General features: G+C 39.6%; 1 protein-coding gene across 8 annotated transcripts; it reads left to right on the top strand.

Moving 5' to 3' along the window:
• The first annotated feature begins 3,043 nt into the window (after positions 1–3,043).
• UPP1 (uridine phosphorylase 1) lies at positions 3,044–24,954 on the top strand. Of its 8 annotated transcripts, XM_042839992.1 has the most exons (10): positions 3,044–3,084; positions 5,378–5,478; positions 6,140–6,276; positions 16,538–16,602; positions 19,316–19,433; positions 19,909–20,067; positions 21,094–21,208; positions 21,985–22,194; positions 23,492–23,638; positions 24,294–24,954. In XM_042839992.1, exons 3-10 carry the CDS (start codon positions 6,190–6,192, stop codon positions 24,431–24,433), a joined length of 1,041 nt encoding a protein of 346 aa, XP_042695926.1. In that variant the 5' UTR covers positions 3,044–3,084; positions 5,378–5,478; positions 6,140–6,189; the 3' UTR covers positions 24,434–24,954. The 8 variants fall into 8 exon arrangements, with proteins under 8 accessions (XP_042695926.1, XP_042695932.1, XP_042695928.1 ...); XM_042839998.1 differs by lacking the exons at positions 3,044–3,084; positions 5,378–5,478; positions 6,140–6,276 and adding exons at positions 15,389–15,465; positions 16,170–16,261; XM_042839994.1 differs by lacking the exons at positions 3,044–3,084; positions 5,378–5,478; positions 6,140–6,276 and adding exons at positions 15,389–15,465; positions 16,170–16,290.
• The last annotated feature ends 1,901 nt before the right edge of the window (positions 24,955–26,855 follow it).

Below are 26,855 nucleotides of genomic sequence, written 5' to 3'. Positions count from 1 at the left end.
CACCAGCAGAAACGTGTCAGAACATTTAGAATTAGATAAATTGGATACCACTGAAACAGTGCTGCAAGGTTGTGTTTGCCTGTTGAACCAAGGAAGACAGATGTTTAGTGAATAAAAAAATGTGTCTTTGTGGTAAAAAAGCAACTTGAGATGACAATATGTTTATAGTCAGAATGAAAGTCAGAGAAGTAGTGGCTTTTGTCTTTTCATCTTAAGACTTGTTGAAGCACTACGCTCCTGTTACAAGGAAGTCAACGCCGGTAGCATATGCTGTGCCTGACTGGTACTTGCACCACTCCAGTCCTCCAGCAACCAATGAGCCACGGTAGGTCTGCCAAGATCCTGAGTAACTTCTCATGTTCTCTCCTTGTCTGTGTTTCAGAATAATGTTGTCATAAAGTGATAGATTTCAATTGCTGCTACAAACAGTTGTTAAATCTGTCTGCAGGAACAGTATTTCCACTCTACCTGATTATATGGTTCACAAAGAGTTTAATGATGACCATCATAGTAGTAATTATGAGACAAGAAGAGGGCCTTTTGATTTTGATACGAAAAGTGTTTGGCAACGAGATGCTGAGGACAAAGAAAACACAGAGAAAAAAAAGGTATGATGTGGATTGCTCTTTTTGCAGAGCTTGTGAAGACGCTTCTAACTGAACTTGTTAGTTCTTAGTGAAAAGAAGTTCTAGTCCAACCATGGTTTCCATATTCCAGAATAAATTTTTATGTTGCAGCTAGAGAATGACAATAAAACCACGTTGAAGTGCTACGGGTGTAACATATGAACCAGAAATGTGAATTTCACTTGCATTATATGGTGTGTATATTTAAGTGTGAATGAAAGGCAGGACTTAGTTTCTAATTTCATGTGTTTTGTTTCTCTGCACTTGATGAAGTTGAATGAAATTCTTGATCAGAGGTCTTGGGAGGAAGAAGGAAAAAGAAGGACGAAGAAGGAACAGAAAACTTATCTGAAAAAGCTCAAGTTAAGAAGTTCAAGTTAAGGAGAGAATCCTGAAAGAGTCCCCACTAGCTGCCTAGAAGTTTTATCCTATGCAAAATAAGTGTAGGGCAAAGTATGCTTAGAGCAGCTTTTCTGTGGGGTTTTGTGCTGGAAACCTATCTCCCATCCTCCATCTTTCACCCTCCCCCTCTTGGCCATTTAGATGTTTAAGATTTAAGTTTTTATAAAATGATCTGTAATCGTGGGTGCTTCAGTTACTGTAACCCTTTGGAATATATGGAAATACTTTTGATGTAGGTGAACACCAGTAACTCTTTTCTACTTGAATACAAGTGCAGACGCTGGACATTTTACAAAAGTCTTTAACTTTTGCTGAGGTGAATAACGAGTGCAGCTTCAGAATGATGTGTGCACAAACTAATTTGCTGATGCCTTTTGGGAAAACCTATTTTCAGTCAGCCTCAGAGCAGTGAAAACAGGAACTCACACTGCCATGAAAGCCTTACAGAGGATCAAAACAGGAAAAAGATTAAGTTCTCCCTTAAGAACCCATTATCTTCAGTGCTCTAGGAGTCAAATTTTGTAACAGTGTGTAGTTCATGTCCATGTGGGGACTGGTAGAAGGTCTGTTTCTCTTAGTGGTGGGGTTTGAGAAAGACTTTGAGTCCCTGTTTGATTCCTATTCATGAGCATGAGAATTCCCATATGTTTTCTTTATCACTGAATACACAGTGAATAGATGTTACATATTCAGCTCAGATTCCAAATCTGTATAGGCCGTGATGTATATTTTATAGTACTGTTTTGAAAGCAGAAATTGAATTTTGTCTAGACTACAAAATCCTGAACCTTACCCTTGAAGTTCTCAAGATGTGAGATTCTACAGCACTTGCCTTAGCTTTAGCTCCCCCTTCATACCACTGTCTCTGAAATAGTTGCTCTGTTTCACAGGAACTTTTCTGTACCCTCCTAAGAAGTGCAATCCTATACCTTTATACATCACATGATTCTTCCTGCAAACTTACATCTCCTATTTCCTTTTGTTTAGGAAAGGTTTCTCTGACTCAGTGTTAAGAGCACTTTCCTGAAAAATCTTCAAGTGAGACAGTGGAACTACTCCTATCAAATAGTCTTGATTTCTACTTTCCTGACTGTATATTTTCTATAATGAAAGGTTAGATTTTTCCAAAAACATCACAGACAGATTTCTAGGCAGTATTCAGTGTACATGTTTGACTAAGTGATGATATTGCAGTAAGAAAATACCTCAAGTAGTTAAGTGATATTGAGTGTCTAGACAACATTTTTCAGTCCAGTCTAAGTCTAAGAAGAGAGACTTAGGATGCAATCATGGAGAAAAATCCCAGAGGGAGTCTGTAGGGGCAAGTGCAGAAGCATTTAAACCTCCAAGGGTACTTGCTCTACTCAGTTTGCAAAACGTTGTTCCCAAGCAGGCTCTTGCTCTGGAGATTTAAAGATTTATGTTATGTTCTTCTGAAGCGCTGGCATCTCTGCCATACTGCAGAAGCATTATTTTGCTTTTGTACTATGTGAACTAACGTATGTGTGACCCAAGAGAGAGGGCTGTGCATGGGTGGTAAATTAGTTGGAGAGGGCATCAAAGTTAGTGTCAAACAACTGTAACACAACACTAGTAAGATCAGTATCTTGTGTCTGAAGTCATAACTTTCAGGCATTTTGCAATCAATAAAGGACTTTTGGTATTTCTTAAGGGATACATTTTCTGTAGGTTGAAAGGAGTGATCCTTTTCCGTAGCTGTCCAAGTCATGCAAGCAAGTAACCGTGCTTCTGATATAAGTAGGCTGAAAGTCATTGAGCGATTCACGCTTTCAATACTGTTTTCATCTTTGTAACTACTTTCTTCCCTAAGTGTTTGGGAACTGCTGAGTCACAGCCTGAACTTCTGATTGATCACCTGAGGTGAGCAATGAGTCAGCCATAGGAGCACAGGTGAAGGCAATTCACCTATGCTGCTGGAAGGGGTGGAGCCTGTCTCCACTTCTCATAGACCCATTTAAGAGCTGGCTACCAGTGGAGAAGGATCTCTTCTGGAGATCCTCTCTGGTAGAGTTTTGTAAGTGAGCCCAGGATATGGGTAAGCTTTCTATCTATTCTATTTTTGTTATTGTAATCTGCTTTGCCTGGCTTTCTTGTTTATTACGTAGTTATAGCATCTTAATATTTATTGATTATTCACGTAAGCATCTGTTCTCATTTCTGTGTCTAGCTTGGTCCATGGCAAATTGCCTCATGTGCTGTTTCTGTAAAATGGAGACAAGCCTATGGATCTTTATTGGACACTGTCTTTGAGTTCTGTAGGCATACACAGGCGTGTGTGCTTTATCTATTAGTAGAAACCAACAGTACTAATAGAGCTTTCTGTTGTGCTTTTTTGCTTATGGCCTTTTTACTAGAGCTGAGCTGAAGGAGCCTCTAGTTCCTGTAATAAACATTTCTTAGCCAAGCGTTTAAGAAGCCTATCCCTGCAAAAAGTTGAAACCTATCTCATGGTTGATATGCAGCTGCAAAGGTTTGTTGAAGAATAAGGGGCTTTTAACTGTATCTAGGCTCACTTTGTGCAACTCCTGTTGACATTATTTTCTTCCAAGCAAAGGATAATGTGATCAAGTAATCCAGCTGTACATTTAGTATTTGGAATATAAAGCATTTCTGTTATACTAAATCATAACCTTTAAATACAAATTTTGTGTTTACATTTCTGGTGTGTACTGTCTAGGTCTTGTTTTTCTTCTGTACTTCTCTGCTGCTCCTAACAAAGGACAGGTCTGAAGAACTGCAGTATGATGTTTCTTTACATAATGTTAGCCTTGACAAAAAATATAAATACACTTTTAAATTTGATTGTTATTGGAATTCACTGTCTTGAGTGAAGATGCTCTTTATCTTTCTAAATTTCCGCCTTTATACATTGATATGTTTGGGTGGGAGTACATACATATGTATATATGTGCTGTATTAAGAGATATCTCAGGTCAGCATTTTATCTCAAAGAAATTTAATCAAATGTAATGTGGGATTTTGTTCCTCATCACAGGAGTAAGGATTTCACTCGGGTACTATTAGCTTTCCGTGTTGGAAAGTAGTCACTGTTGTTCATCTACCACTCAAGCATGCCAAAAAAGTATTGAGATGAGGGTATTTCATTATGTTTTTTCTCAGTGAAAACATTTACCTTTTCACAGTCTGATAGGACTGTAATTGCATCATGAGTTTCAAGTAGTATCACTTCAGTTTGTTCCCAATAAATTACAATTAGTGTTTCTGGAACGTGAAATTGGTAAATGTGTACATATAGCCTGTAAGATTAATACTTCCAGATCTGAAATAATGCAGTTTAATGGTGAATAGAAAACAGCAGTAGCTTTTCTTGAGCAGTAGGACAGTGTTTTTGAAATGTAAAGCAGAGATGCACTGCCACAGCAGGTAAGCGCATATGGCTTTTAAACACAGTTGTAGGCAGCTTATTATTTTCGTTTTTAATCTCCATGTTGGACAACAGACCCTCATTATTGGATTTAATCTCCATGTTGGACAACAAACCCTCACTACACCTTTGACAGGTGTGCCAGTTCTTCAACTCTTTAAGTTTCAGTGTAATTGTCAGTTTGTTTGGCTGAAATCTAGTAGTTCATCCACTAACTCTGTCAGATTTTGGAATTTCTCTTCTAGTAAAGCTCTGGCTTGAATAAAGTCTGTAGGAACTTCATCATTGGCTGAACATGTTGGTTTATATTTACCTTCTGCTTTAAAATTAGTGGAACTGTCTGTCCTAGGCTCCACTCGTTCCCAGAAAAGAGTAAAATCCACACTCGCCAAACATTTGTGGCTGCTTTTTTAACTTCTTTTTAAGGATGGCTTGTTTTTGGATCAGTTGTACTCAAACACTAATTTTTGACCTTTCCTAGCTAAAGCTACACATGGTCCTTAAAACATTTGTTGCGTGCTTATATCTGTTATTGCATTTTTTTCCTCATGTGTGCATTTGAGTTGTTTTGTAGTTGTACAGTCTTGAGGACTCCCCCCTACACTCTTTATGCAATGAAGGAAGCTGTACAGTCTTTAAAAATGCTGATTTTTTTTTTTTTCCCCCTTTTTTTCTCTTGAATCTCTGAATTTCTTAACCAGCTGTTAATTGAAAAATCCTAAGGAATTGTTGGGGAAATAGCATTAAATGCTTTTATTTGAGTGGGAAGTACGTTGACCCTTTAGCAGCTGTTTTGAATGCTGTTAGGAAAAAAAAAAAAAACAGCTTTGTGTGTTGTTAGTACAGTTTTAAGATTGCTATGGCCTTTAATATAACTCTTGTGACATCTCTTGGTTACTTTTGTAATGGCTCCTTTTGTTAAATTAAGATTTCTCTAACACAGGTAAAGCTCCCAGCTATAAATGCTAAATATCCAAGCAGAACAGCGAATGTTAGTATGAACAAGGAGTTCAGTGGGAAAAATAAGCTTTCCTTTCCACCAATGTAAGTAGTGTGCTTATGAAATTCATTCATCTCCTAATCCTGGAACCATTTGTGCATTAACATTACTCTGAACTTGCAGAGAGTGGGGGGGGGGTTGTGCATGGCCTTTGCGAACCCATATTGCTACTAAACTTGCTGACTAGGACTGAACTAGTTTGATAAGCACCTAAAGCAACAGGAATTTAACTTGTATGGTAAAGCTATTGAAAATGTCTTTGCTTTAGCTAAAGTAGGCATCAAGTTGTGTAGTAAAATAATGCAGTACTCTTTTATTGCATTCAAAGTGATCTGTTCTTTAGTTGTTTATACTAGTGAACAGATGCAAACTATAATGTATATTAATTCCATGAGCATTGATTATAGGGATGCAGGTAGGACTACCATTTTTTGAAATCATGTCAGCTAGACCCTAAGAGAAGGTCAGACACAGCAAAAATTCTTATAGCTGAGAATTTGCTCTATCAAAGTGTTATTGTGCTCTGTGTATCTTTTGTAGTTTCCAAGGAAATATGTTGGAGCATTACTTTTGGAGCAACCTACTGATATTTACTGTTAGTTACCTATCAGTTATGTAGGGCTATTCTGTGCAAAATAAATTTCCTTCCTAACTGTTTTGGTTTACTTATGCTGCTATTTTCTTTTAACACATTTTGACTTACAGGCCTGCTCAGAGAAAAGGTGAAGCAATAAACTTTAGCAAATTAATCAGCAATGGTTATGGAACAAACTGGCTTCTGCAACATAGTGGATGTGGAAAAAAGATTCAAAATACATCAGAAGATAGCAAGAAGTCCCAAGGTAAAATTACTAAAAGCTTGCTCTTCTAAAATGAGTTGGGATTTGAAGGCAACATCCATTGGTAGCCAGAATAATTGCAGTCTCTCCCTTTGAATAAGGTGAGACTTAATGAGTCACCTGGCTTGACTTACGTTAGTACCCTATGGCCAGCTTAGGAAACATGCCCTCCTGTTTGTTATCAGGAAAGGTGGGTGCTTTAGTGTATTTTTTTTTTTTTTACTCTGCTGTTGTAAAAGCATGTTCTGTTCCAATCCGAGGGTTTCCATTTGGCATATTTTTGTAAAATCCTGGAGAGACGTCTATTTTCCTGCTTAAAGTTAAGCAGACAGTGAAACAGTTGCTATTTGTTGTGAGTAGTGCTTGGCCCTATTTTTTTCCTGAAAACCTTGTTACAGTTTGTCATCAATACATCTGTTTATGAAATAGATCACTTTTTATAATTCATAAAAACAAATGTATCCACATGATTAAATAACTTGGCATTCCAATGGTTTTATTGGATTAAAAAATGATCTGGTGCTTATTTATTATCATGCACAATAGAAGTAACTATGAAGTACTTCTCTTCCAAAACAGATGGAAATAAAGGCTAAAGGGGAAAAAAATAGTCCTCCTACTTGAAAACCTGTTGCTTATGCTTGTGTATGAACTATGGATTCATGGCTTTCTTGAACTTGATATGTCAGTGTGTGGAAGGCTTTAGTGATCAGGGAGTTTAGTTTCTTTGACACTTGGAGCTCTCTGAATAAACTTTCGTCTTCCATTCATATTAAAAATAATACATTTGCAGTAATTTTGCTTAATATGTAAATATATATGTAAAATTACATATATATATATATATTGCACCTCAAATACTATGTTCAGTTTTGGGCTTTTCACTGCAAGAATACACTGAGTTTCTGGAATGTGTTCAGAGAAGAGCAATGCAGCTGGTGAAGGGGCTGGAAAACAAGACATGACAAGAAACAAAAGGAACAGAGGTTGCTTAGTATGCAGAAGAGGCTGAGGGGGACTCTTACTCTCTGCAACTACCTGAAAGAAAGTTGAAGTGAGGTGTGTGTTGGTCTCTTTTCTTGGGTGGTGAGTGCTAGGACTCAAGGAAACAGTCTGAACTTTGTGCCAGAGGAGAACGAATTTTTTTTTCATGGGGAGGATGGTTAGAGACTGGCTGCCCAAATGGGTGGTGGAGTCACTGTCTCTGGAAGTATTTAAGAAATGTGTAGTTGTGGTGCTTAGGGGCTTGGTTTAGTGCTGCACTTGGTAGTGTTACACAATCGTTGGACTTCATGATCTCAGAGGTCTTTTCCAAGCTAGATAAGTCTATGACTCTGTATTTCTTTGTGCTACTGTTTAGAAGAAAAGCTGCTACAAAACTAGGGGATGAAGTCAGATCTCAGTCTGGACCTGACATTGGGTATTTAACCTGAGAAGCTGCTTTTTGGTTTTGATGTTATTCTCTTCATGCCTTCAGGTGTGCACTGAAGGAAGTGCTTTTAATTTCTTCACACTTGAGTACTTTTATCTGCTTATTCAAAGTAATCAATAGCATGAGCATGTTGCAGTTCACATTTGAGGTGAAGTTTTTTGTTGTCTGTTTCATAGTATACATCCAAGACACATCAGACAGGAGAGATAAACACTGTATACAGAAATCTGTAACTTGTGTTGTGTTATAGTTTTGCATCATACTGCAGACTTTGCATGTAGCTTGTCTCCATTCTTGGGTTAAAGTACAGAAATCTATGTGTATTTTGATGTGAGTGAGAAAGTGAATGTTAGCTGACCTTCTTATTCTTAAGGTTGAAGTTATCAAAAGTACTTTAATCTGTTTTTATTGCAGATTCAGAGCCATCACAGTCTGAATCAGCACCTACAAGCGAATTGAAGCCACAGTTTCAGGAGTGTAAACAGTAATTAGAAAGGCTATTGGGGAAAGTAAGGTATTATATAGCTTATGATAAAGTCCACTATTTACATCTTTGCTTGATTACTTCTATCTTACTAGCTTACATTTATAGTTGAACTCATTTCTGATTGTAGTTCAGCTGAATTATAACACCAATTAACATCATTGTGCTCAATTACAGCAAACTTAAAGAAAAGCTGCCAGTACATATACCTGGATTTTTTTCTTTATATAAAAACTGAAGTTCTCTTCTGTACCAGACTTGTTGGCGTTTCCTATTGAAGACTAATATGGAAGGAGATGCATCAGTAGGCTATAAGTGGCATTGGCTAAGTTACACATTTATACATTCAGCCTTTTAAGTTAAAAATAAATATTTATCCTGAATTCTGAATGCAACAAATGTATTATATGCTAGATACTTTTCTTTACTCAAAGCAATAAACAATTTGTACTATGAAAAAAAAACCAATGTATCCAAATTATTTAAGGTTTCTGAAAACACATATGGACATGTTAACATCTGTTCTTTTGTGTGCTTGAGCTACAACATGGCCTTAAATTCTATGAAAAATTAAATGCTTTATAATAAAAACCATTAGAAAGTTGATCCAGTTTCAGTAGGATATTTTTGCTTATGCTATAAAAAGTAAAGTTTTTTATAAATGAAATTGTACTTTTGTTTTTGAGTGCACTCATTACATTGTACACCTCTGAATCCAAGAGATTAATATTTTAAAATGTTTTACTGAAATTACATTTATCTGAACAATGCATAGAATAGACCAGTTTTTGGTTGGGAGGAAAGCATGCTACTGAAAGCATTGTTCAAATTCCTCTTGAGCACTAACAGGCATGGGACATCAACCCTTGGGAAGCTTGTTTATGTTTGACCACCTTCTCAGTAAAGATGTTTTTCCTCATGCTCACTTGGAACCCCTCTGGCACAACTTTGTGCTGTTTTGTGCCTCCTTCCGTTGGTGACCAGTGAGGGCAGACCAACACTTCCTTTTCCACTTCTCCTACTCATGAAGTTGTAAAAACCAGTGAGGTTGTCTCTCAGCCTTCTCTTCTCTAGGCTTTTCTCCAGACAAACCCAATGTTCTCATGCACTCCTCATGGGATGTGGCTTTCAGCCTTTTCACAAGTGTTGCACTGCTCTGGATGCTTCCAAGGACCTTAACATTCTTTTTACACTGTGGAGCCCAGAGGTGCACACAGTACTCAAAGTGAAGCCACACCAATTCTTAAGAAAGAAAAAAAACATGTGAAAATGGCTTAATGCACAGTTACTTGGAAAATTTTGCCAACCAGCCAAACGTAAAAAGTTTAAGTAACATGAAGCTTCATCTGAGATGGGGAAATAAAAAAAAAAAAAAATATGCAATTTTAAGTTAGTTTTAACTTAAAAAAAAAAAAAAATTGTGAAGTGGATTGTGTGCAGATATGTTGAAACCTTTAATTTTAGTCTCGTAGCAGTTTTTAATGAAATTTTCTAGGCTGCAGTACTAGGGGATGTCAGAGCTGGAGCTTATTGTGTTGAAACCTTACCAGTAGGAAAACTCTCTTGTCATTATAGAAGGGCACTAAGGAATAAGCCTGTGTGAAGAAACTGGATGCATAACAGGCAAATTGTTAATACCCTTGGGATTTCAGTTATATATATTTTCTCACAAAAGACAATTGCCAATAGTTACTTAATACTCTGGGAAAAATAAGCACCATTACATTATTTTTCTTCAGAATTGAGTCATATGTATATACTTAATCAAGCAATTCAGTTGTGTTCACTTAATGCAGCCTTTGGTTACTACTTTTATTTTTATCACCTATAAAAATGTATTATGAAGTTGGGCTTCTTGTTCCCACCAATGATAAACTGCAACATTAAAAAGAATACAGCTTGAGAAATGTAGCATAACTTTGTGAACTGTCAGCAATATTACTGCTTTTCAGTCATACTTTGATATTCCAATTCTAGGAGAAACTTTTTTTACAGACACTGCTTTCAGTTAGTAGAAATGCTATACTGCTTAAAAATGTAAAAGAAAGGAGAAATGGGAAAATGATTAAACTCTTGCATTAAACTGCTTAACAGTGAGGCAGCAAAATCTTTTCTCTCATCAGTCAAGTAAGAAATTTTGTTTCTTAAAGAAAATATTGAATTCATTTCAATTTTATTTCTTTGGAAAGCTTTCTGTAAGGTGGTTAGTACAAATTCACTTCAAGTTGGAAACCGTAATGTCATGGAGAAATAAGAGCATGGGTATTTAAAGGTATTGACAAACTCATAGATTTCCTGATCGTGTGAACTTAAAGATACTTGCTGAATCAAAGCCTGCAAAATCAATTCCATAAAGTAAGAATTCCTGTGAGAGTGTTCATAACTCCGGTGCTGCTGACTTGAAGATTCCAACCATCCTTTTCTTTGGTATGGTGTCCTTTTCTTGTTAGGTCTGTACAAAGTTCCCGAACATAATTTTATTGCCTTGCGTAGTTTGATGTATAATCCCTCTTCACTAATCTTGAATGAATTTCCTCTGTATTGGAGTTCTTGTCCAAAATTGTCTGTATTTGGTGTCTATTAGGGTGGTGAGGTGCTGGCACAGCTGCCCATAGAAGCTGTGGTGCCGCATCCCTGGAAGTGTTCAAGGCCAGGTTGGATGGGGCCCTGGGCAGCTGAGCTGGTGGCTGGCAGCCCTGCCCATGGCACAGGGTTGGGGCTGGGTGATCTTCAAGGAGCCACTCTGTGGTTCTGTGATTTTTAAATTTTTTTTTTTTTTAAAGAACTTGTTAGAGGCAGAACAGCCAAGATCCTAACTTGGTAACTCAGCACTGTTCAAGTGCTTTACTGTAGTCGTGTTCTTAGTAGTTTGCATTTTGATGGTTTTTCTTTTAGAAGTGTAAGCCATATCTTATTTTAGTGATCTCTTCTTATCTTGCATCCCATTAGGTATTGCCCAGAGAACATTCCTCAAATTCTCAGAAGTTTCCTTAGTGTGCTGTTAATGTATACACAGCTTTCCTTAGTGAGGCCAAGGAGGAGTTTGCTATGCACAGTCAGCCAACTGAATCTTCACAGATCAGTTTGAATACTGTGAGTTAAAATATTAACAACCTGAAGTGCTGTTGGAGACTAAGATATTTTCTTATAAAAGCAGGTGGCAAGCGCTGGAATTTGTTTGCACATTCAGAGTAATGGAAAGCTGCAGCAACAAGAAAATCCACACGTTCTTCAATAAGCATCAAATAAAAGTAGTGTAACAAATCAGGAAGTTCCAGATAAATTCACAGGTGGAGAAGTTTTCTCAAGTTCACCTTATTTCACTAATCATGTTATTTTGTTTGCTTTACAGTCAATACAATCACACAATGGCTAAGTTTTTGAAGTCATCAGCAGTTGCATTTAATAGCAATAGAAGTTATTAGTTTTGGAAGGGCTTTCAGAGAGCTGCTGATGTAAAAAGCTGGGCACTCACTCACAAAAATCTAGCATTGCTTGTTTTAAATGCTGGAACATTTACTTAGCTGTATTGTGCTTCATCTTTGAACTGAATATCTTTAAGTGACATAATTTCATTTTTTTTATGCTGATTGCTTTGCAAGACCTAAAATAAAACAGAAGTGCAATTTCATTTTATGAATTACATCCAAGTGTATTGAATATGTGAATACTTATAATTCCAGATTAAGATTTAAAAATAATTTGGCAGTTTAGATACATGAAGAATAACTTTCCTTTTGCGTGCAGCCACTTAACTGTAGGAACATCTAAAGGCTGTTCTCATTGTAAAGTGACTGAATATATGCATCATTTTATTTCTTCCATCTTTTTAGACTAGTTTTAATATAAACCCATTTATTTTGTACTGCAATGGAAAAAAATGAAAAATTGAATTGGTTCATTCATTTCTTAAGCATCTGTAGTGTCACTGATTTCAGCATATCTGTTTCTTGAAAGAACATTGAACATGCAGATTTCAGTTGAAAAAGATGTAGAATTAATCCTGTAGAATTAAACCTGTCGTAAGTGTTAAAGGCAGAGGCACAGCCAGTATTATCTCTGTTCCTCTGTTTACTGTTAACATAGTATTTAGAAGCTCTTTTTGCTGTCCAAAACTCTACTGACCAGCTTCAACTCCTACATAGCTTAGTCTTGGCTGCACAGATTTTCTCCTTACAATGGCAGATGGCATCTCCATAGTCTTCTGACCTTGCTGTCAGCAGTCATACACTTTCTTATTCTACTTAAGTTCTAGAACAACCCTATTCTTCCAGGCTAGCCTTCTGTCCTGCCAACTTGTCTTCCAACAAGTTTGGAATTGCCTGTTCTTGTGCTCTTAAGAGGTTATAATTAAAAAGTGAGAAGCACTGATGGGCCCCAATGCCTTCAAAAGCTGTTTCCCAGGGGACCTCATTAACTAGTTCCCTGAGCAACCTGAAATCTGCTTTCCTTATGAAGTTTTATGAAGTATGAAGCTGAAGTTTTGGTGGCAGTTTTTTTCCTATCTCCAAAGATTTAAAAATCAGCTGCTTCATGATCGCTATGACTAAGGCTTTCTACAATCGCTGCTCCATCCGTGAGACCCTTTCTCTTTACAAGTAACGAACCTCTATAGGTTACTCCGAAAGTAATTCCTCCTGTTTATTTCTGTGGAAAATATAACAGATAGAAAGAGCACTATTTTATAGAGCAAATTCTCAGCTACAAAACACAGTCTCCACCATTAACTATGCATTTTCATCAGTGGTGATCAAGAGCATGCATGCTGCTGTTGTAAAATTCTACACCAGTGGAAGTGACCTGCTGTTGCCACTGCTGAAATGCACCTCCTACCACTTCATTGTAATCACATCCACTGTTTGTTCTCCATAAACATTCAGCAAGTGTCAGTGAATGTCAGTGGGTGCTATTTTTTTCTGTATGGAGGAATTTGATGACACACCTATGCTCCATATGCACTTCCTTGTCAGACACCATTCTATCAGACTGCCCCTCTGTTGCCATCTGTCACACAGCAATAAAATACAATATAATATTGGCAGGAAAGTTCAACCTCTACTGCCATACCATCAATATGTGCCTCTTACATTGCAGGGCAACACCTCAAATGGGAGGCGTTACTTTCAGAGCAGTCTCTCATAAGAACAAGGGTGGTTTGGTCTAGAAATCTTGCATAGTTCCTTAAAGAATAATTCATCAGTATTGTCATCCTTGCTGGGCAGTCCACAGTAGACTTGCCCAGTGACATCTGCTTTATTTGCTTGTCCCTTAATCTTTAACCAGCAGCTCTCAACTGTGTCATCACCAACTACGAGCTCTGTAACCAGCTCCTCCCTCACACAGCACCGGCCCCTGCCTTGCCTGTCCCTGCTGAAGGCCAAGAATGACACACAAGTCATCCATCATGATATGGGACTTTTCCCACCAGGTTTCACTTATGCCAGTGATGTTGCTGGGACTGAGCCAAGGCTTCTGCCTCCTCTTGCTTGTTCCTCATGCTATGTGCATTCATGTAGAAACATTTCAAATTTGTTGTACCCAGCACCTTGTGGAACAGACTGAAGGATCTCACTGTCACACTCTTGAAGTTCGGCGTGACATCCCCTAGCTTATCACTGCCGAGCCTAGTTTTATCCTTCTGCCTCTTCAAATCTAGTTTAAAGCCCCAGTAACTTCTGTGCAAGAATCCTTTCCCCCTTCTGAGAAAGGCACATCCAGTCAGGTCCCTGCAGACCTGGTGTTGCATAGACTATCCTGTGAAGGAAAAAACCTCAAGTTCTGTTAGTTACACTAGCGTCGAAGCCACACATGTATCAGCTGGGTCTGCCTGTTCATTATTGTTTTCTTCTACTGAAAGGGTAAAGGAAAATACTACCCACTCCCCATTGCTTTAGACATTTGCCCCATGGCCCCAAACTCCCTTTGGATTGCCCTGGGACTTCTTGCTACCTCATTTGCTGACATGGAAAACTAATTATAGTCAGAGGGCTGTACTAGGCTAGTGAGTTTTCTAGTGATATCTCTTACCTGGGCCCCAGGGAGGCAGCAAACTTCCCTATGGGTTTGGTCTGGTCAGCATATCAAGCCTTCTATTCTCCTCAGAACGGAGGCGCCCATGACAACAACCCTTCTTTTCTTCGTGACAGAGGTGGTTGTGTTTTAGGGGACAGGCTGACTTACCCTGGGTGACTCCTTCAGCCTGGGTGGACCTTCATCTACACCACTGTTTGCCTGTCCATCAAGTTCCTGAACCTCGTATCTGTTGTATAAGGGCATCTCAGAGGGTTGGGTAGGCAGGGAGGGGATTCACCTGCCACCCTGAGCAGAAATCTATCTTTACCTTCTGTCTTTTCTTCTACCTGCTTTTGTCTCCCCCTGTATCTCGAGTTCCCTCCTTCTAGTTGGTGATAAGAGGCCAGGGAATCCCTTGTTTCCTGCATCATGGTTGGACGCATCACTACCACATCTTAGAGCTGGTGCTCTTCACAGTATTTTTATCACAGGACTGAGTGCACCTTCAGCAGGTTTGCTGGTGACACCAAGCTGAGCGGTGCAGCTGACGCAACAGAAGGAAGGGATGCTACCTAAAGGTACCTGGACATGCTTGAAATGTGGGCCCACATGAACATAATGCAGTTCAACAAGACCAAGTGCAAGGTGTTGCGCTCAGGTTGAGGCAATCCCAGATATGAGTACAGGCTGGGAGAAGAATCTAATTGGGAGCAGACCTGTGGAAATGAACTTGGGGGTTCTGGTGAATGAAAAGCTGGGCATGAGCCCACAGTGTGCACCTGCAGTCTGGAAGGCCAACTGGGCTGTGCCAAAAGGGGGTGGGAGGGGGGGAGAGGGGCAGCTGGGAGGCGGAGGGGGTTGTCCCCACTATGCTCTGCCCTTGTGAGGTTCCATCTCGAGTACTGCATCCAGGTCTGGGGCCTCAGAACAAGAAATGGAACAGTGTGAGTCCAGAGGAGGGCCGTAAGGATGGTCAGAGAGCTGGAGCATCTCTCTTACGAAGAAAGGCTGAGGGAGCTGTGCTGAACCCGCAGCCTCGAGGCAGAGAGTAGAGGAACAGCTGCCGGATACCTCGGCCACCGCCGCACGCCTCTCAGCCGGCCCCGAACCCCGCTAAGCCGGCACGCAGGGAGTTAACCGCGCCCGGTGCCGCGCTCCTTCGGGGCGGGGCGGTTCAGCCCAGCAGCGCTGCCGCTGCCGGGAGGCTGCACGGCTGGGTCTGTGGGAGCGCTCCGAGAGGTGTTCGCTGCCCCGTGGCGCCCAGGTGAGATCGCCGCACGAGGGGGCGGCACAGGAGGGCGCGGGGTCCGCGCGTCCCAGTGTAGCGAGCGCGGTGCTCCGCTGCGGCCGCCCCCATTGCGCCGCCGTAAGGATGCCGGGCCGGTGCTGAGCGGGGTTGTGAGCGTTCCCTCCGTCTCGTGCGGAGGTGAACGTATGAAAGAGTTTATTGTTTCAAATGAGGGAGATTTATCATCCTTTATGAATTGTAATACATTGCCTTTATTCGGTGGCTTTTAACGTGCAGCCTTCAGTTTTCTCTCACGCGGTTCTTTCTCGACTCTTTCCAAATGCATCCCTTTTGAAATTCTGTTGCAGAACCGGGTGGTTTCCGTTTCGTCGTAGTATCTCCGTGCGATCGGTCCCTTTGTAAGGAGTGGGAGGAGGAAGGCTTTGTCACTCGGATCTTCCTGGAAAGGGCATCCCCTGATAGAGCTAGCTTTGCACGTAGTCACTGCTGAAAATGATAGCAGATCATCTTGTTTATTTATGCATTTATTTCGTGTAGGTTAGGGTAATGGATTAGAAAAGGGGATGAGCGAGGGATAGGAGCGCTGTTATTTCTGGGAACTCGTGTTTGGTCACCTTTACTCTGCGGGAGGCACAGATAGAAGTGCTTTTAGGGTTACGAGGAGGAGCTTCTGGAGGAGGAGATGGTGAGTAAGAGGTTCCCTGGAACTCGTGTTTTAGGCGTATGACAGTTAGAGAGGAGCTGCGGGGACCGGCCAGAGCCATCAGAGGAACAGACAGAGCCCCCACAAGGGCCTCTCTCCGGCAGTAAGGCAGGTGCTGCTGGACAACAGAAGCAGTGGTGAGGTGGGGATTGTCTCAAGAGGAGGGCGGGGGGGGGGGAGGGAGGGTGCTTAGCCATGTAAACAGCGGGAGCTCATTTTGCCAGAGTTCTAAAAGCTATAGTGTGGTGGAATTGGTTTTTTCTTTGTTTTTGTTTTAGTATTTGTGACAGTGTTGTCTATGTAGGGGGTTTCTATCAGTGTTAATGTTAAAGACGAGACTGTTCTAATGCATTTATAGCAAATTATTTTAAAATATAACTCTAGGTTCAAGCATACATGGCTCCCGGTGTCTCAAATGAGAAGAAAATGGAAGATGAACAGTCTTCAAGGTGAGATTGAGAAATTTCTTTTCATGTCCAAGTTCACTCTTACTTTCCTTCCCAAACTTTAAAATTCATTACACAGCTGTTTAATGGAAGATGAAATGTTATAGGAATACTGACTGTAACATCAAGTTTCTACAAAGAGAGCTTTTATGGAAAACCATTTTCATGTGAAATTTTTCAGGCATTGATGATGCTGTGATGGCTTTTAATCCGGTGAGCTGTTGAAATGCTGACTTTGGTTGCTGCCTGTAAGTTGACCTGCAGCCTGAAGAGACAGAACAAAAATTTCCACCTGTTTGTCTCATCCTTTATCTCATTTTAGTAAAGCCATATGTGTGTGTTTAGCCCTCAGATATTCATGTTCTCATGAAACCCCCAGAATTATAGGTGCCTTGAGCAGTGTGAGGGAATAAACTGTCTGCTCCATTGAGCTCAAGATTTTTATCAGGCAAACTTTGCCTTAACTGTAAATGCAGGGCATTGGCTCCATATGCAGATAGCAATATGCTTACTTTTATTGCCCATTATTCCAGGGTCCAAGTCTGCAATTAGATTTGGATGGGCAGATAACAAGCACATGTCAGTTACAGCATTTAAACGCAATGAGACTGTGGGGTGAGGAGTGCTGCTGAAGGATAGGAGATGAAAGAGGTGGAAAGCAGACACAGCTGAGGAAGGAAGCTCTAGTTGGGCAGGGCAGGAAGACAGCAGTGCTGGTACAAACCACTTGAGTTTCACAGCCTTCTAATAGGAGCCTCACCTTTTTCCAGTTTATTTCCTGGAGAGAAGCTTTTACTGCTGGTGTTCTCATAAAGAAGGAAATATATTTTACATGTCCGAGAACGAACTGCAAAGTGATTTCAGATTATATCCTCTTTATATCTAATAGCCATTACTATCAGGATCAGCCCAGCCAGCTATTTGCTCTGCGTCAGCGATCCAGTTGGTTTTGGCAGAGAGTCCCACGAAACAGCTCTGAGAAGGCAGCTTGGGAATTCTGCTTGAGGGAGCTGGCTGTCTCCTGGGTGATGTGCACTGTGCCGAAGTGCCATAACCTGCTCTTCGTTTCTCCTCGTCTCACCATACCAAAATTCTTTCCGTAGGCAGGAGTTGAGCTGGGTGGAAGGAGAAGAGCTGCTCACTGTGCCAGACTGCTCTTTGAGTTACTGAAAAGCATTAAGCAGTGGTGAGCAGAAGCAAAGTTAGTGGGTTGGGGTGCCTTATGTTGGTTGTAATAGCTGCTGATGAACTGATGGTAACATTAGAGAAGCACTTTCAAAAATGAGTGATAGAGCACTGGGTTTTTAACTACTTTCTTTGCTTTTTAAGGAACAATTCAGTGAACTCAGTATGGGCATATAGGCAGTTTTAGGCTTCTTAAGGTAACAACAGATCCTGCATAGGATTGGTAGATAAAGATGTAGGTCCAACAGGAAAGTACTAGAGGCATTAGAAGACAGGATAACCTAAAATATCTAACATCCAAATAACACAGACACTTGCATTTAGGCTTCAGAGTTTTTCCTGGAAAGTCTTTATTCTTATTTTTTATTTTTTATTTTTCATAAACTCCAGAGAAACTCTTCATTTGTCTCCTCTGACAAACTAGTCCAAATTTGCTGAGCCACGCTGTGTCTGCAGTAAGCATTCATTAAGCTGTTAAGTCATCTTCTTTTGTCTGGAAGATACTTTATTCTTTATTTCATCTCTCAAAAACTGCTTTGAACTATTGATTGGTATTTTACTTCAGCTTGTTATTATTGACTCATATTTCCTACCTGTTTCAGCTGAGCGGTAAACATGGAGTACAGAGAGAAGGAAGGTGTTTTATGAGTCATTTAGCTTGCTTAGTTCACCACCAAATTTTCCATGAAGGCGGTCCCACACGCTAACTAGTTCATTTTTCTCTCATTGCTTTGGTATTTCCTGGTTTTCCAAAAGTTGTCTTTTTTAGTTGTCTTTCCTTACAAGAAGCAACTTAAGAGGAAATGAATTCTTTTTACTTTTCCTTCCGTCTCTTCTTGTACTGTATTTCCCTTCCTTTTTTTTTTTTTTTTTTTTTTTTTAGATTTTTTTTCTTTGCTTCATATTTTCATTTGCTTCTTTCCTGGACTGTTCAGTTTCTCTGCGCTCTCTTTGCTGATTTCAGGACATAGGTTATTTTCTCCTGGCTGGATGACAGAGTAAACAGTGAGGCAAACTGCCAAAAATTGTGTTTGGGCCTGTCTGTAAAGCCCAACTCTTCCCACCTGTGCCAGGTAGCTAGGAGGGTCTTTCAAAACACAGAGGTCAAGTTTGCTTTTCGGCTTTGTTGTATACTGTATGTGTACTAAAGTGATCTATTGAATATCCCCTGGTCTTGTTCCCATTGCTCTGTTCACCTCCAAGCCCCACCCTGGGTCACAGCTTTGATAGTGTTCAAGGTAAAGGTTGCACTGTTGTAAATGTTTTCCACTGCCTGTGTTTTTCTTCAGCACTTGCATCCTGTGCAATGAATGGAATGCTTACTATCAGGTGTGACTTATTACATGATAGAAGGAGATTATAAAATTTAGGATTTCCTTAACATAATCTGTATGGAACCAAGATCAGGTAGTGTAGGCAGGCTTAGATGTGGCATTTCCCAACTTTTACTGCCCGACTTTGCAAAATTAGGATGTTCGATGTAAGTGTTTTTATGTATTTTATATGTTCCACCATGCTGCTGTCCTGACAGAGAAAATTCTATCCATCTCTGCAACCCTCACCTGGAAAAAATGAAAGAAGACATCCTATACCATTTTGCTCTTGGGACCGGTACCCATGATTTTCCTGCACTGTTTGGAGATGTAAAGGTAAGAAGCTGCATTTCATTCAGCAGGCTTAAAGCTTTTCTGCAGAAGGAAAAAGTAGATCTGTCTAAATAAAATTAAACAAGGCAGCATATTGCCAGTTGAGGGAGGAATGGAAAGGGGAGAAGACTTGCAGGTTGTTGTTTTTTTTTTAACTATCCATATCAGTTATAATAGTTTCTGATTGTCTTTTTTCAGGAAGTAAAAGACAAATATTGCAGTCTCTATTTAAGTAGAGAAATCCATTTTTGAGGCCTTGAAGTCAAAATCTGTATTTTACCAGTTTAATCAGGTTGAAGGCCTTTGAGTTCTGTATTGAATTTTTTTGGGGTGTACTTTTTCTTAATGGCTTTTTAGCATGATTGAGAGAAGAACCACGTCTACGAGTAGCTTTGTGTTAAGGTGCCAGCATACTCTTGTTTATCTTTGCATGAATCATCCAATCAATTTTTGTTTTGTTGAATGCCATCCGCACCAGTTCGTGTGTGTAGGAGGAAGTCCTTCACGGATGAAAGCTTTTATTGCCTACATAGCTGAAGAACTTGGACTTGGGAGCCCTGGTGGTGACTACCCCAACATCTGTGCGGGAACTGACCGTTATGCCATGTACAAAGTGGGACCCGTTCTGTCAGTCAGTGTAAGTGACCTTTAGGAAACAGAACGTAAAAATGTCCATCCAGATACTATATGTACGTCAGATACTGAACATGATTTAGTGATGCTGTTCAAAGTAGAAAATATGAAGCATGTTTCTTTTAAACGCTTTTGATGAAGTCCACTTTTTATGTGTTTTCATCCATGTTCACAGTAGTCCTGTTGGCTATTTACGAGTTTCTGTTTATCCCTTTCTTGTAAAAGGGCTTGTCCCCAAGACACTGATTCTTTTCTTGCCTTCTTTTCCCTCAGTGTAACCCTGAGGTGTTGCAAAGCCTTAGAAATGTCTTGAGTGGAATCACTGCTGTCTCATCCCTGTTTTTTATCCTGAATAATGGAATCATCACTTGATATATGTGGGACACTGGAAAAAATGCATCTATTCCACATTCCTGCAGTGGCATTTTCAAGTGTGCTAACATAGCTTACGACGGGCATTCCATGAGAGTTATGCCACCAACTTGTGTATGCATTCTAAAAATTCGCACCTTTAATTTGTAGATGCAATTACACACTTGAATTGCAATAACATAACTGTAATATCATTTTCACCCTTTCCCTTGACATCATCATACAAGCTGAATGGACTTGCATTTGAACTTTGTGACTAAATAAACAATGGTTGTGTTTTGAAAAATTTGAGCTTAATTAGTCACTAGCGTTTCAAGTCGGTAAAAAGAGGCTTTTTTACCATGTTTAAGAAAAAATCCGTGGTAAAGTAAACTTATTGTAAGCATAGGAAAGGATACTGATTATACTTTCAAGAGTATAAATATTATATGAGTCAAGATTATTAGAAACACCGAATTTCATCTATAGTCCACAGATTCAGTGGGAGTCCTTATGCTTACTGTTCAAAAGTTTTTCAGTGGGCCCATGAGTGTTTTTTGATGGTGAGTTAAGTGGCATTTGGAAAAAGTATTAAGAAGGAGATAACACCTAACTCCTTCCATGTATATTTTTCATTGTCTTTGTGAATGTCGAACATGAATTTCTGCTTTCATTTCAGCACGGTATGGGCATTCCTTCTATTTCAATCATGTTGCACGAGCTGATCAAAATGTTGTATCATGCCAAGTGTTCCAACATAACCATTATTCGCATTGGCACCTCGGGTGGAATAGGTATTTCCCCTCTTGATTTCCTTTTTTCTTCAAACCAAAGCATTTGGCATCTCTGTTGGAGAGCAGAGTATTTCTCCCCAAGTGATTTGTGTTCAGAACAGATTTCCACAGCAGGTTGTCTGAGTACATTTAATCATATAATGGAATCACAGAGTGGCTTGGGTTGAAAGGGACCTCAAAGCCCACCCAGCTCCAACCCCATGCCATGAGCAGGGCTGCCACCCACCAGCTCAGCTGTCCAGGGCCCCATCTGACCTGGCCTTGAGTGCCTTCAGGGATAGGGCATCACAGCTTGTACAGGCAGCTGTGCCAGCGCTTTACTGCCCACTGAGTAAAAAAGTTTTCCCTAACATCTTTCCTCTTCTAGCTTAAAACTGTAATATTTCTTTTATTTCCTGGGTCTAATGTCCTTCCATTTCAAAACAATAAATAATTTTAATAGAAAAGGAGGTATCTACCTCTCTAGATAGATAAAATGCAATTACAAGATCTGACAGAGGGAGAAGGACATTCCTGTACTGTATAAAATAGCAAAAATAAGAAAGAATATACAATGAAAAAGTCAAGATTTCATTTTTTCCCAAATATATTTGCAATAATAAACTGATGCGGTGAGGCATACACACACAAAAAATATCTCTTTGTGATTTCAGGGGTAAAATTATCACTTTTAAAAGAAACAGGATTGGGTGAAGATGTGTGTTTCTGTCTGTGGAAACTAAGCATTACTAAGCAATATCTGTTATTGAAACTGCATCTGTTTCTTCCCACTGCAGGTCTGGAGCCAGGCTCAGTGGTTATAACCAGGCAGTCTGTAGATGCCACCTTCAAACCTCAGTTTGAACAGGTTGTCCTGGGAAAAACTATAATTCGCAGCACAAATCTAGATGAAGAGCTGGCTAAAGAGCTGCTGCAGTGCAGTAAAGAAATCAATCAGTTCAATACTGTCATTGGAAACACTATGTGCACTTTGGATTTCTATGAAGGTATGACTGCGGCAGACTAGCAGAAGTATGGATTGACATACAGACATCAGGTGCTTCTCTGGTCTCTCAAATATGTTAACAAAATCTTTCAAATCTCATGAGAATGGGTTGAAGACAGCAACTAATCCCGCTTTTCAGGCAGTTACTGGGTGTGTGACAAAGGCTGCTATGTGCAGGGGGACACATGCACATAGTCCCCAAGATGGATCAGAAGCAAACAGTGTCAGCTTGTGCATTTATTCAGACCAATCGCAGAGACAGTGAAAAAAGGAGTCAGGAATGTTTTCGATACAGATAGCAGGAGCTGAAAAGAGGCTTCAGGGTGTGAATTTCAGAATACGCCTCCTGAAAACAAATAGATAGTAAAGTACCTTGTCATTTAATTATGCTGTATGTGATGTGCTGCCAGCTTACCTGTAGGTGTTAATCTCAAATAATCTGAATAAATTTTAATTTCCAAAGAATGGTATTGCACAGAATTGAGGGGTTTAGAAGGGACCTTTGGAGCTCACCTGGTCTAACCCCCCTTAACAAAGCAGGTTCCCTACAGGAAAGTGTCCAGGTGGGTTTTTAATATCTTGAGAGAAGGATACTCCACAACCTCTCTGAAGAGATTGTTCCATCACACCCACAGTAAAGAAGTTCTTGCTCATGTTCAGATGGAACACTCTAGGTTCCAGTTTGTGCCCTTTGTCCCTTATTCTGTTGCTGGGCACTGCTGAAAAGTCCAGGCTGAACAGTCCCAGCTCTCTCAGCCTTTCCTCATAAGGGAGATGCTCCACGCTCCTCATCATCCTTGTAACTCTCCACTGCTCTCTCTTTAGAAGTTGCCTAAGAATTAGTATTAACTATTTAACAGAAGATGCTCCCAGTCTCTAGCCATTTGAAGCTAGTATCAGGAAGGCATTTTCAGGCCTGGTGGTTTTTCTTGACAATGATTATATACAGGAAAAAGTGCTGTACTTCCATACAGCTTAAAGCAGATGTAGTTTGCTGCGAAATTCGGACATATGCCCCATGTGGGGAAAACCACTTGATGCATTTTTCTGTTTGTGAGTTTGAAAGTTTAAGCTGGAGAAAACCAGTAAAGTTATTGTGAGTCACAGTATAAAAAATGCAAGTAATACTTAGAAGCTCTAGCAGTAACTGAGAGTCACTTTTGTCTTATTTGTCTTTGGGGATGGAGGAAAATGTTAGTAAAATCTAGACACTGTGGATGGGAAATTGCAATAAGTGGGTATTTTAGAAATTTAACTTGGTTTATGACTTCTTGTATTTCTACAAAATGGCTTTGCAGGACAGGGCAGGTTGGATGGTGCGATCTGCTTGTATAATGAAGAAGAAAAACTGCAATATTTGAAGGAAGCTTATGATTCTGGTGTTAGAAACATTGAGATGGAATCTTCTGTCTTTGCTGCCATGTGCAATCTCAGCGGTGTCAGAGGTAAACTAACTTAAAGTTGCTTTAATGCAATATCAGATTTTTTTCTTCAGTGCAGGAGAATTCAGGTAAAAATTATCAGTGGGGTACTGACGTATCTTCTGCATAATATACCATCTGCATGAAACAGCTCTGGTTGTAGAACTGTTACTATGATTGCTTGATTTTAGTCACATATATTCAAAATTTATGCAAACTTCTCATAGTTCTCGTATACTTCAATTCTGATCAACTGCTATTCCACCCATCGGCAAGCACGTAAGTCATAAAAGCACCTAATTACCCTGTAGCACTGATTTGTTTTCCTCAGCTAGGTTTTGAAGTTTGCTGGAAGCAACTGGTTAATTTAATCAACCAGATGGTTTTAAAATGCATAGTGCTAAAATCACTGTCTACACTTTTATATAGATTTGAAAGCAGATTTTGTGTAGACTTACGGCTGTAATTCTTAAACAGTTACAGATTTTTGGTAGCATCATAAATCTTTCCTAATTATAAAGTGAGATTTTTTTTTTTTTTACACAAGCTAATTAATTTTCAGTAAATTACAGGAAAAAAGAATAATTATAGTGTTCTTATGTTTGTTCAAATGTTTATGATTTTAGACTGTCTGAGTACCAGAGTGCCATATCTAAGTAAAATGTCTTTTCGTTTCTAGCTGCTGTAGTGTGTGTCACTCTCCTGAATCGGCTCGAAGGGGACCAGATCAGCAGCTCACACGATGTACTTGTGGAGTATCAGCAGAGACCACAGAAATTAGTGGGATATTTTATTAAGAAAAGTCTTGGGAAAGTATGACGTGTCTGTCTTTGGTTTTTAGAAACAGAAGGCTTTTGCACAGCGGAAGTCGTGGTCACGACCTCCGTGCATTAAAGGTTCTTTGCCTCAGAATAGCTTTCAGCATTCCATGTACATGTGGAAGTTAATCATTTGTGTCAGTGTGCTTTGGGAACTGAGTGTGCTGAATGCGCTTCAGTTAAGATTAGTTATTGTTGCTGGGATTTAAGATTCCCTTTTCTGAGTGAAAAGTGGATCTGTTGTGAAGGAGAAGCTTGCTGTGACATATGAAAAAGCTTCATTTATCCCTGCTGCTAAAGAAAAAGTAAGAAGAAAACAAAGTACTTTCTTGGAAAGTACTTGCAAACCACCAAATTAAAATTAATTTAAGAATGTTAATACCTTCCTTGTTGTTTTTTAAAAAATATATAAAGTTATATAAATTATAACAGCTGCCTTTGTTGTTTCACTTTGTAAAGAAAACTAAGAGTGAATGCACTTCGTTTTTTCCAGACATTGAGAAATAAACAGTATTGTTTTCATATGGTGATATTTCAGTGAATTGCAAAGTGTGAGACTGGATTTCCTCAGACTTACGGATTTGACACTGAGCTGTTGAATATCTGTACTTGCTAGATACCGATCCAACAACATCATTTGTATCTCATTTAAACTACACTGTTGGGTGAATACCCATGGAACATTTTTACTGTAGTCATTTTGCATGGAAGAACACAAAATCTTTTGTTGAATTGTTGCTCCTGCAGCCTGAAGGCAAAGTTAGAGGCATTCAGGAGATGCACAACATCTTCACAGGACTGCATGATGCGGTTCATTTTCTTCCTCCCACTTCGTTTCTTTTTAAATTTTTTTCATTAACACTTGACACTCGCTCTTGCAGTTGTTTCCAGTTCTGAAAAACTGGAGAATAACTATTGACTGCACGTGCCACCGAAAATGTCTGCAAATTTTTTCTGCTGTCATTAGCCTAGTTTGTTTTAGTGCAGGTAGTTTTTGTTTTTCATTTTTATTTTTAAAATCGTAGTCATTTCTTTGCTGCTGCAGTTGAAGTATGTGATCAAATAAAGAACAGTGTGTTTCTCTCTCTCTCTCTACTGCCATGAATAGCCCCATTCTAGTAGGGTCACAGGTCAAGAGACTCAACTCAGAACAGTTGTCCCTAATATCAGCGTGGAACCGATAGCCAACAGGTACCATAACGGAAAGTTAAAAACAACTTTGAAGAAAGAGTTCAAGGGAGCATATAAACAGGAGGGGGAACGGCTGTTTACATGGGGGGGATGTGATAGGAATGGTTTTAAATTGAGACAGGGGAAGTTTAAGTTAGCTATTAGGAGGAAGTTTTTCGCACAGAGGGTGGTGACGCACTGGAACAGGTTGCCCAAGGAGGTTGTGGATGCCCCATCTCTGGAGGCATTCAAGGCCAGGCTGGATGTGGCTCTGGGCAGCCTGGTCTGGTGGTTGGAGACCCTGCACATAGCAGGGGGATGAAACTGGATGATCATTGTGGTCCTTTTCAACCCAGACCATTCTATGATTCTATGATCTTATGATTCTATATATTTAGCTAATGTAGGTTTTATTTTGGTGACAATAGTCTACAACCCTCTGAGAGCACGAAAGTTAGATCAGAAAGGGAGTGATGCAGCAGTAGGCATGTTCACTGAGACAAAAACTGGAAGAATTTGATCAATTCATCAAAAATGGAAGGGAGGTCTATTGCAAATTGGAAACTGCAAACAATGACTAATGTCCTTACTTTTTATAACTTTTTAACTGGGAACATATTGGGAATGGATAGTGGAAAAGGTAAAAACGGTGTTGTCATTGTTTTCTTTTTAATTTGAACATGCTTTAAATACCTTTGATTTATTTATTCTCCTTATTCTAAAAATTCACTTTCTTGTTTTATGTTCAGGATAAGCAATGAAGGTAAGCTTTTCAGAAAATGTTTTTTTTTTTTTTCCTCCTCTAAGTTCAGGAAGTGTTTTGGGTGAAACGGAATCTCCACATTTTGTTAGAACTGTTTCTCTCTTAAAAAAATAATTGTGTAGCTCTGCCTAGTGCTTGCCTGTGCTTTGCAGGAAGTGAGATATGTGACAAAGAGCAGCCTTGCTCTTTAACCTCCAATTCCCAGAACAGTAGGAAGGAAATAAGATGAGTGCTTTAAGAAGAAACATGCTGTACTCTAGGCTGAAGCAGTGGTGCCTACGCAGAGTCGAATGGTGTGGGCTTGGAAGAAAGAACTCCTAGAAAACTTCAGCCATGTACTTCTCCTTCCCTCCGTTCCTTAGGGCATCATATTTTTCTTCCTCTTAAAATAATTTTCTTCTTTCCAAAAAGTGATATAAAGGATTATATCATCATAAAAAAAAATTAGAAATCAAAGGAGACCAAATACGCTGGTTTTTTTCCACTGTCA

The sequence above is a fragment of the Centrocercus urophasianus genome, unplaced genomic scaffold (assembly GCF_019232065.1).
Source record: "Centrocercus urophasianus isolate 14NV4802_14NV808 unplaced genomic scaffold, USGS_Curo_1.0 seq_11, whole genome shotgun sequence".
NCBI classification, from domain to species: Eukaryota; Metazoa; Chordata; class Aves; order Galliformes; family Phasianidae; genus Centrocercus; species Centrocercus urophasianus.
This window is presented reverse-complemented; position numbering and strand designations above follow the sequence as displayed.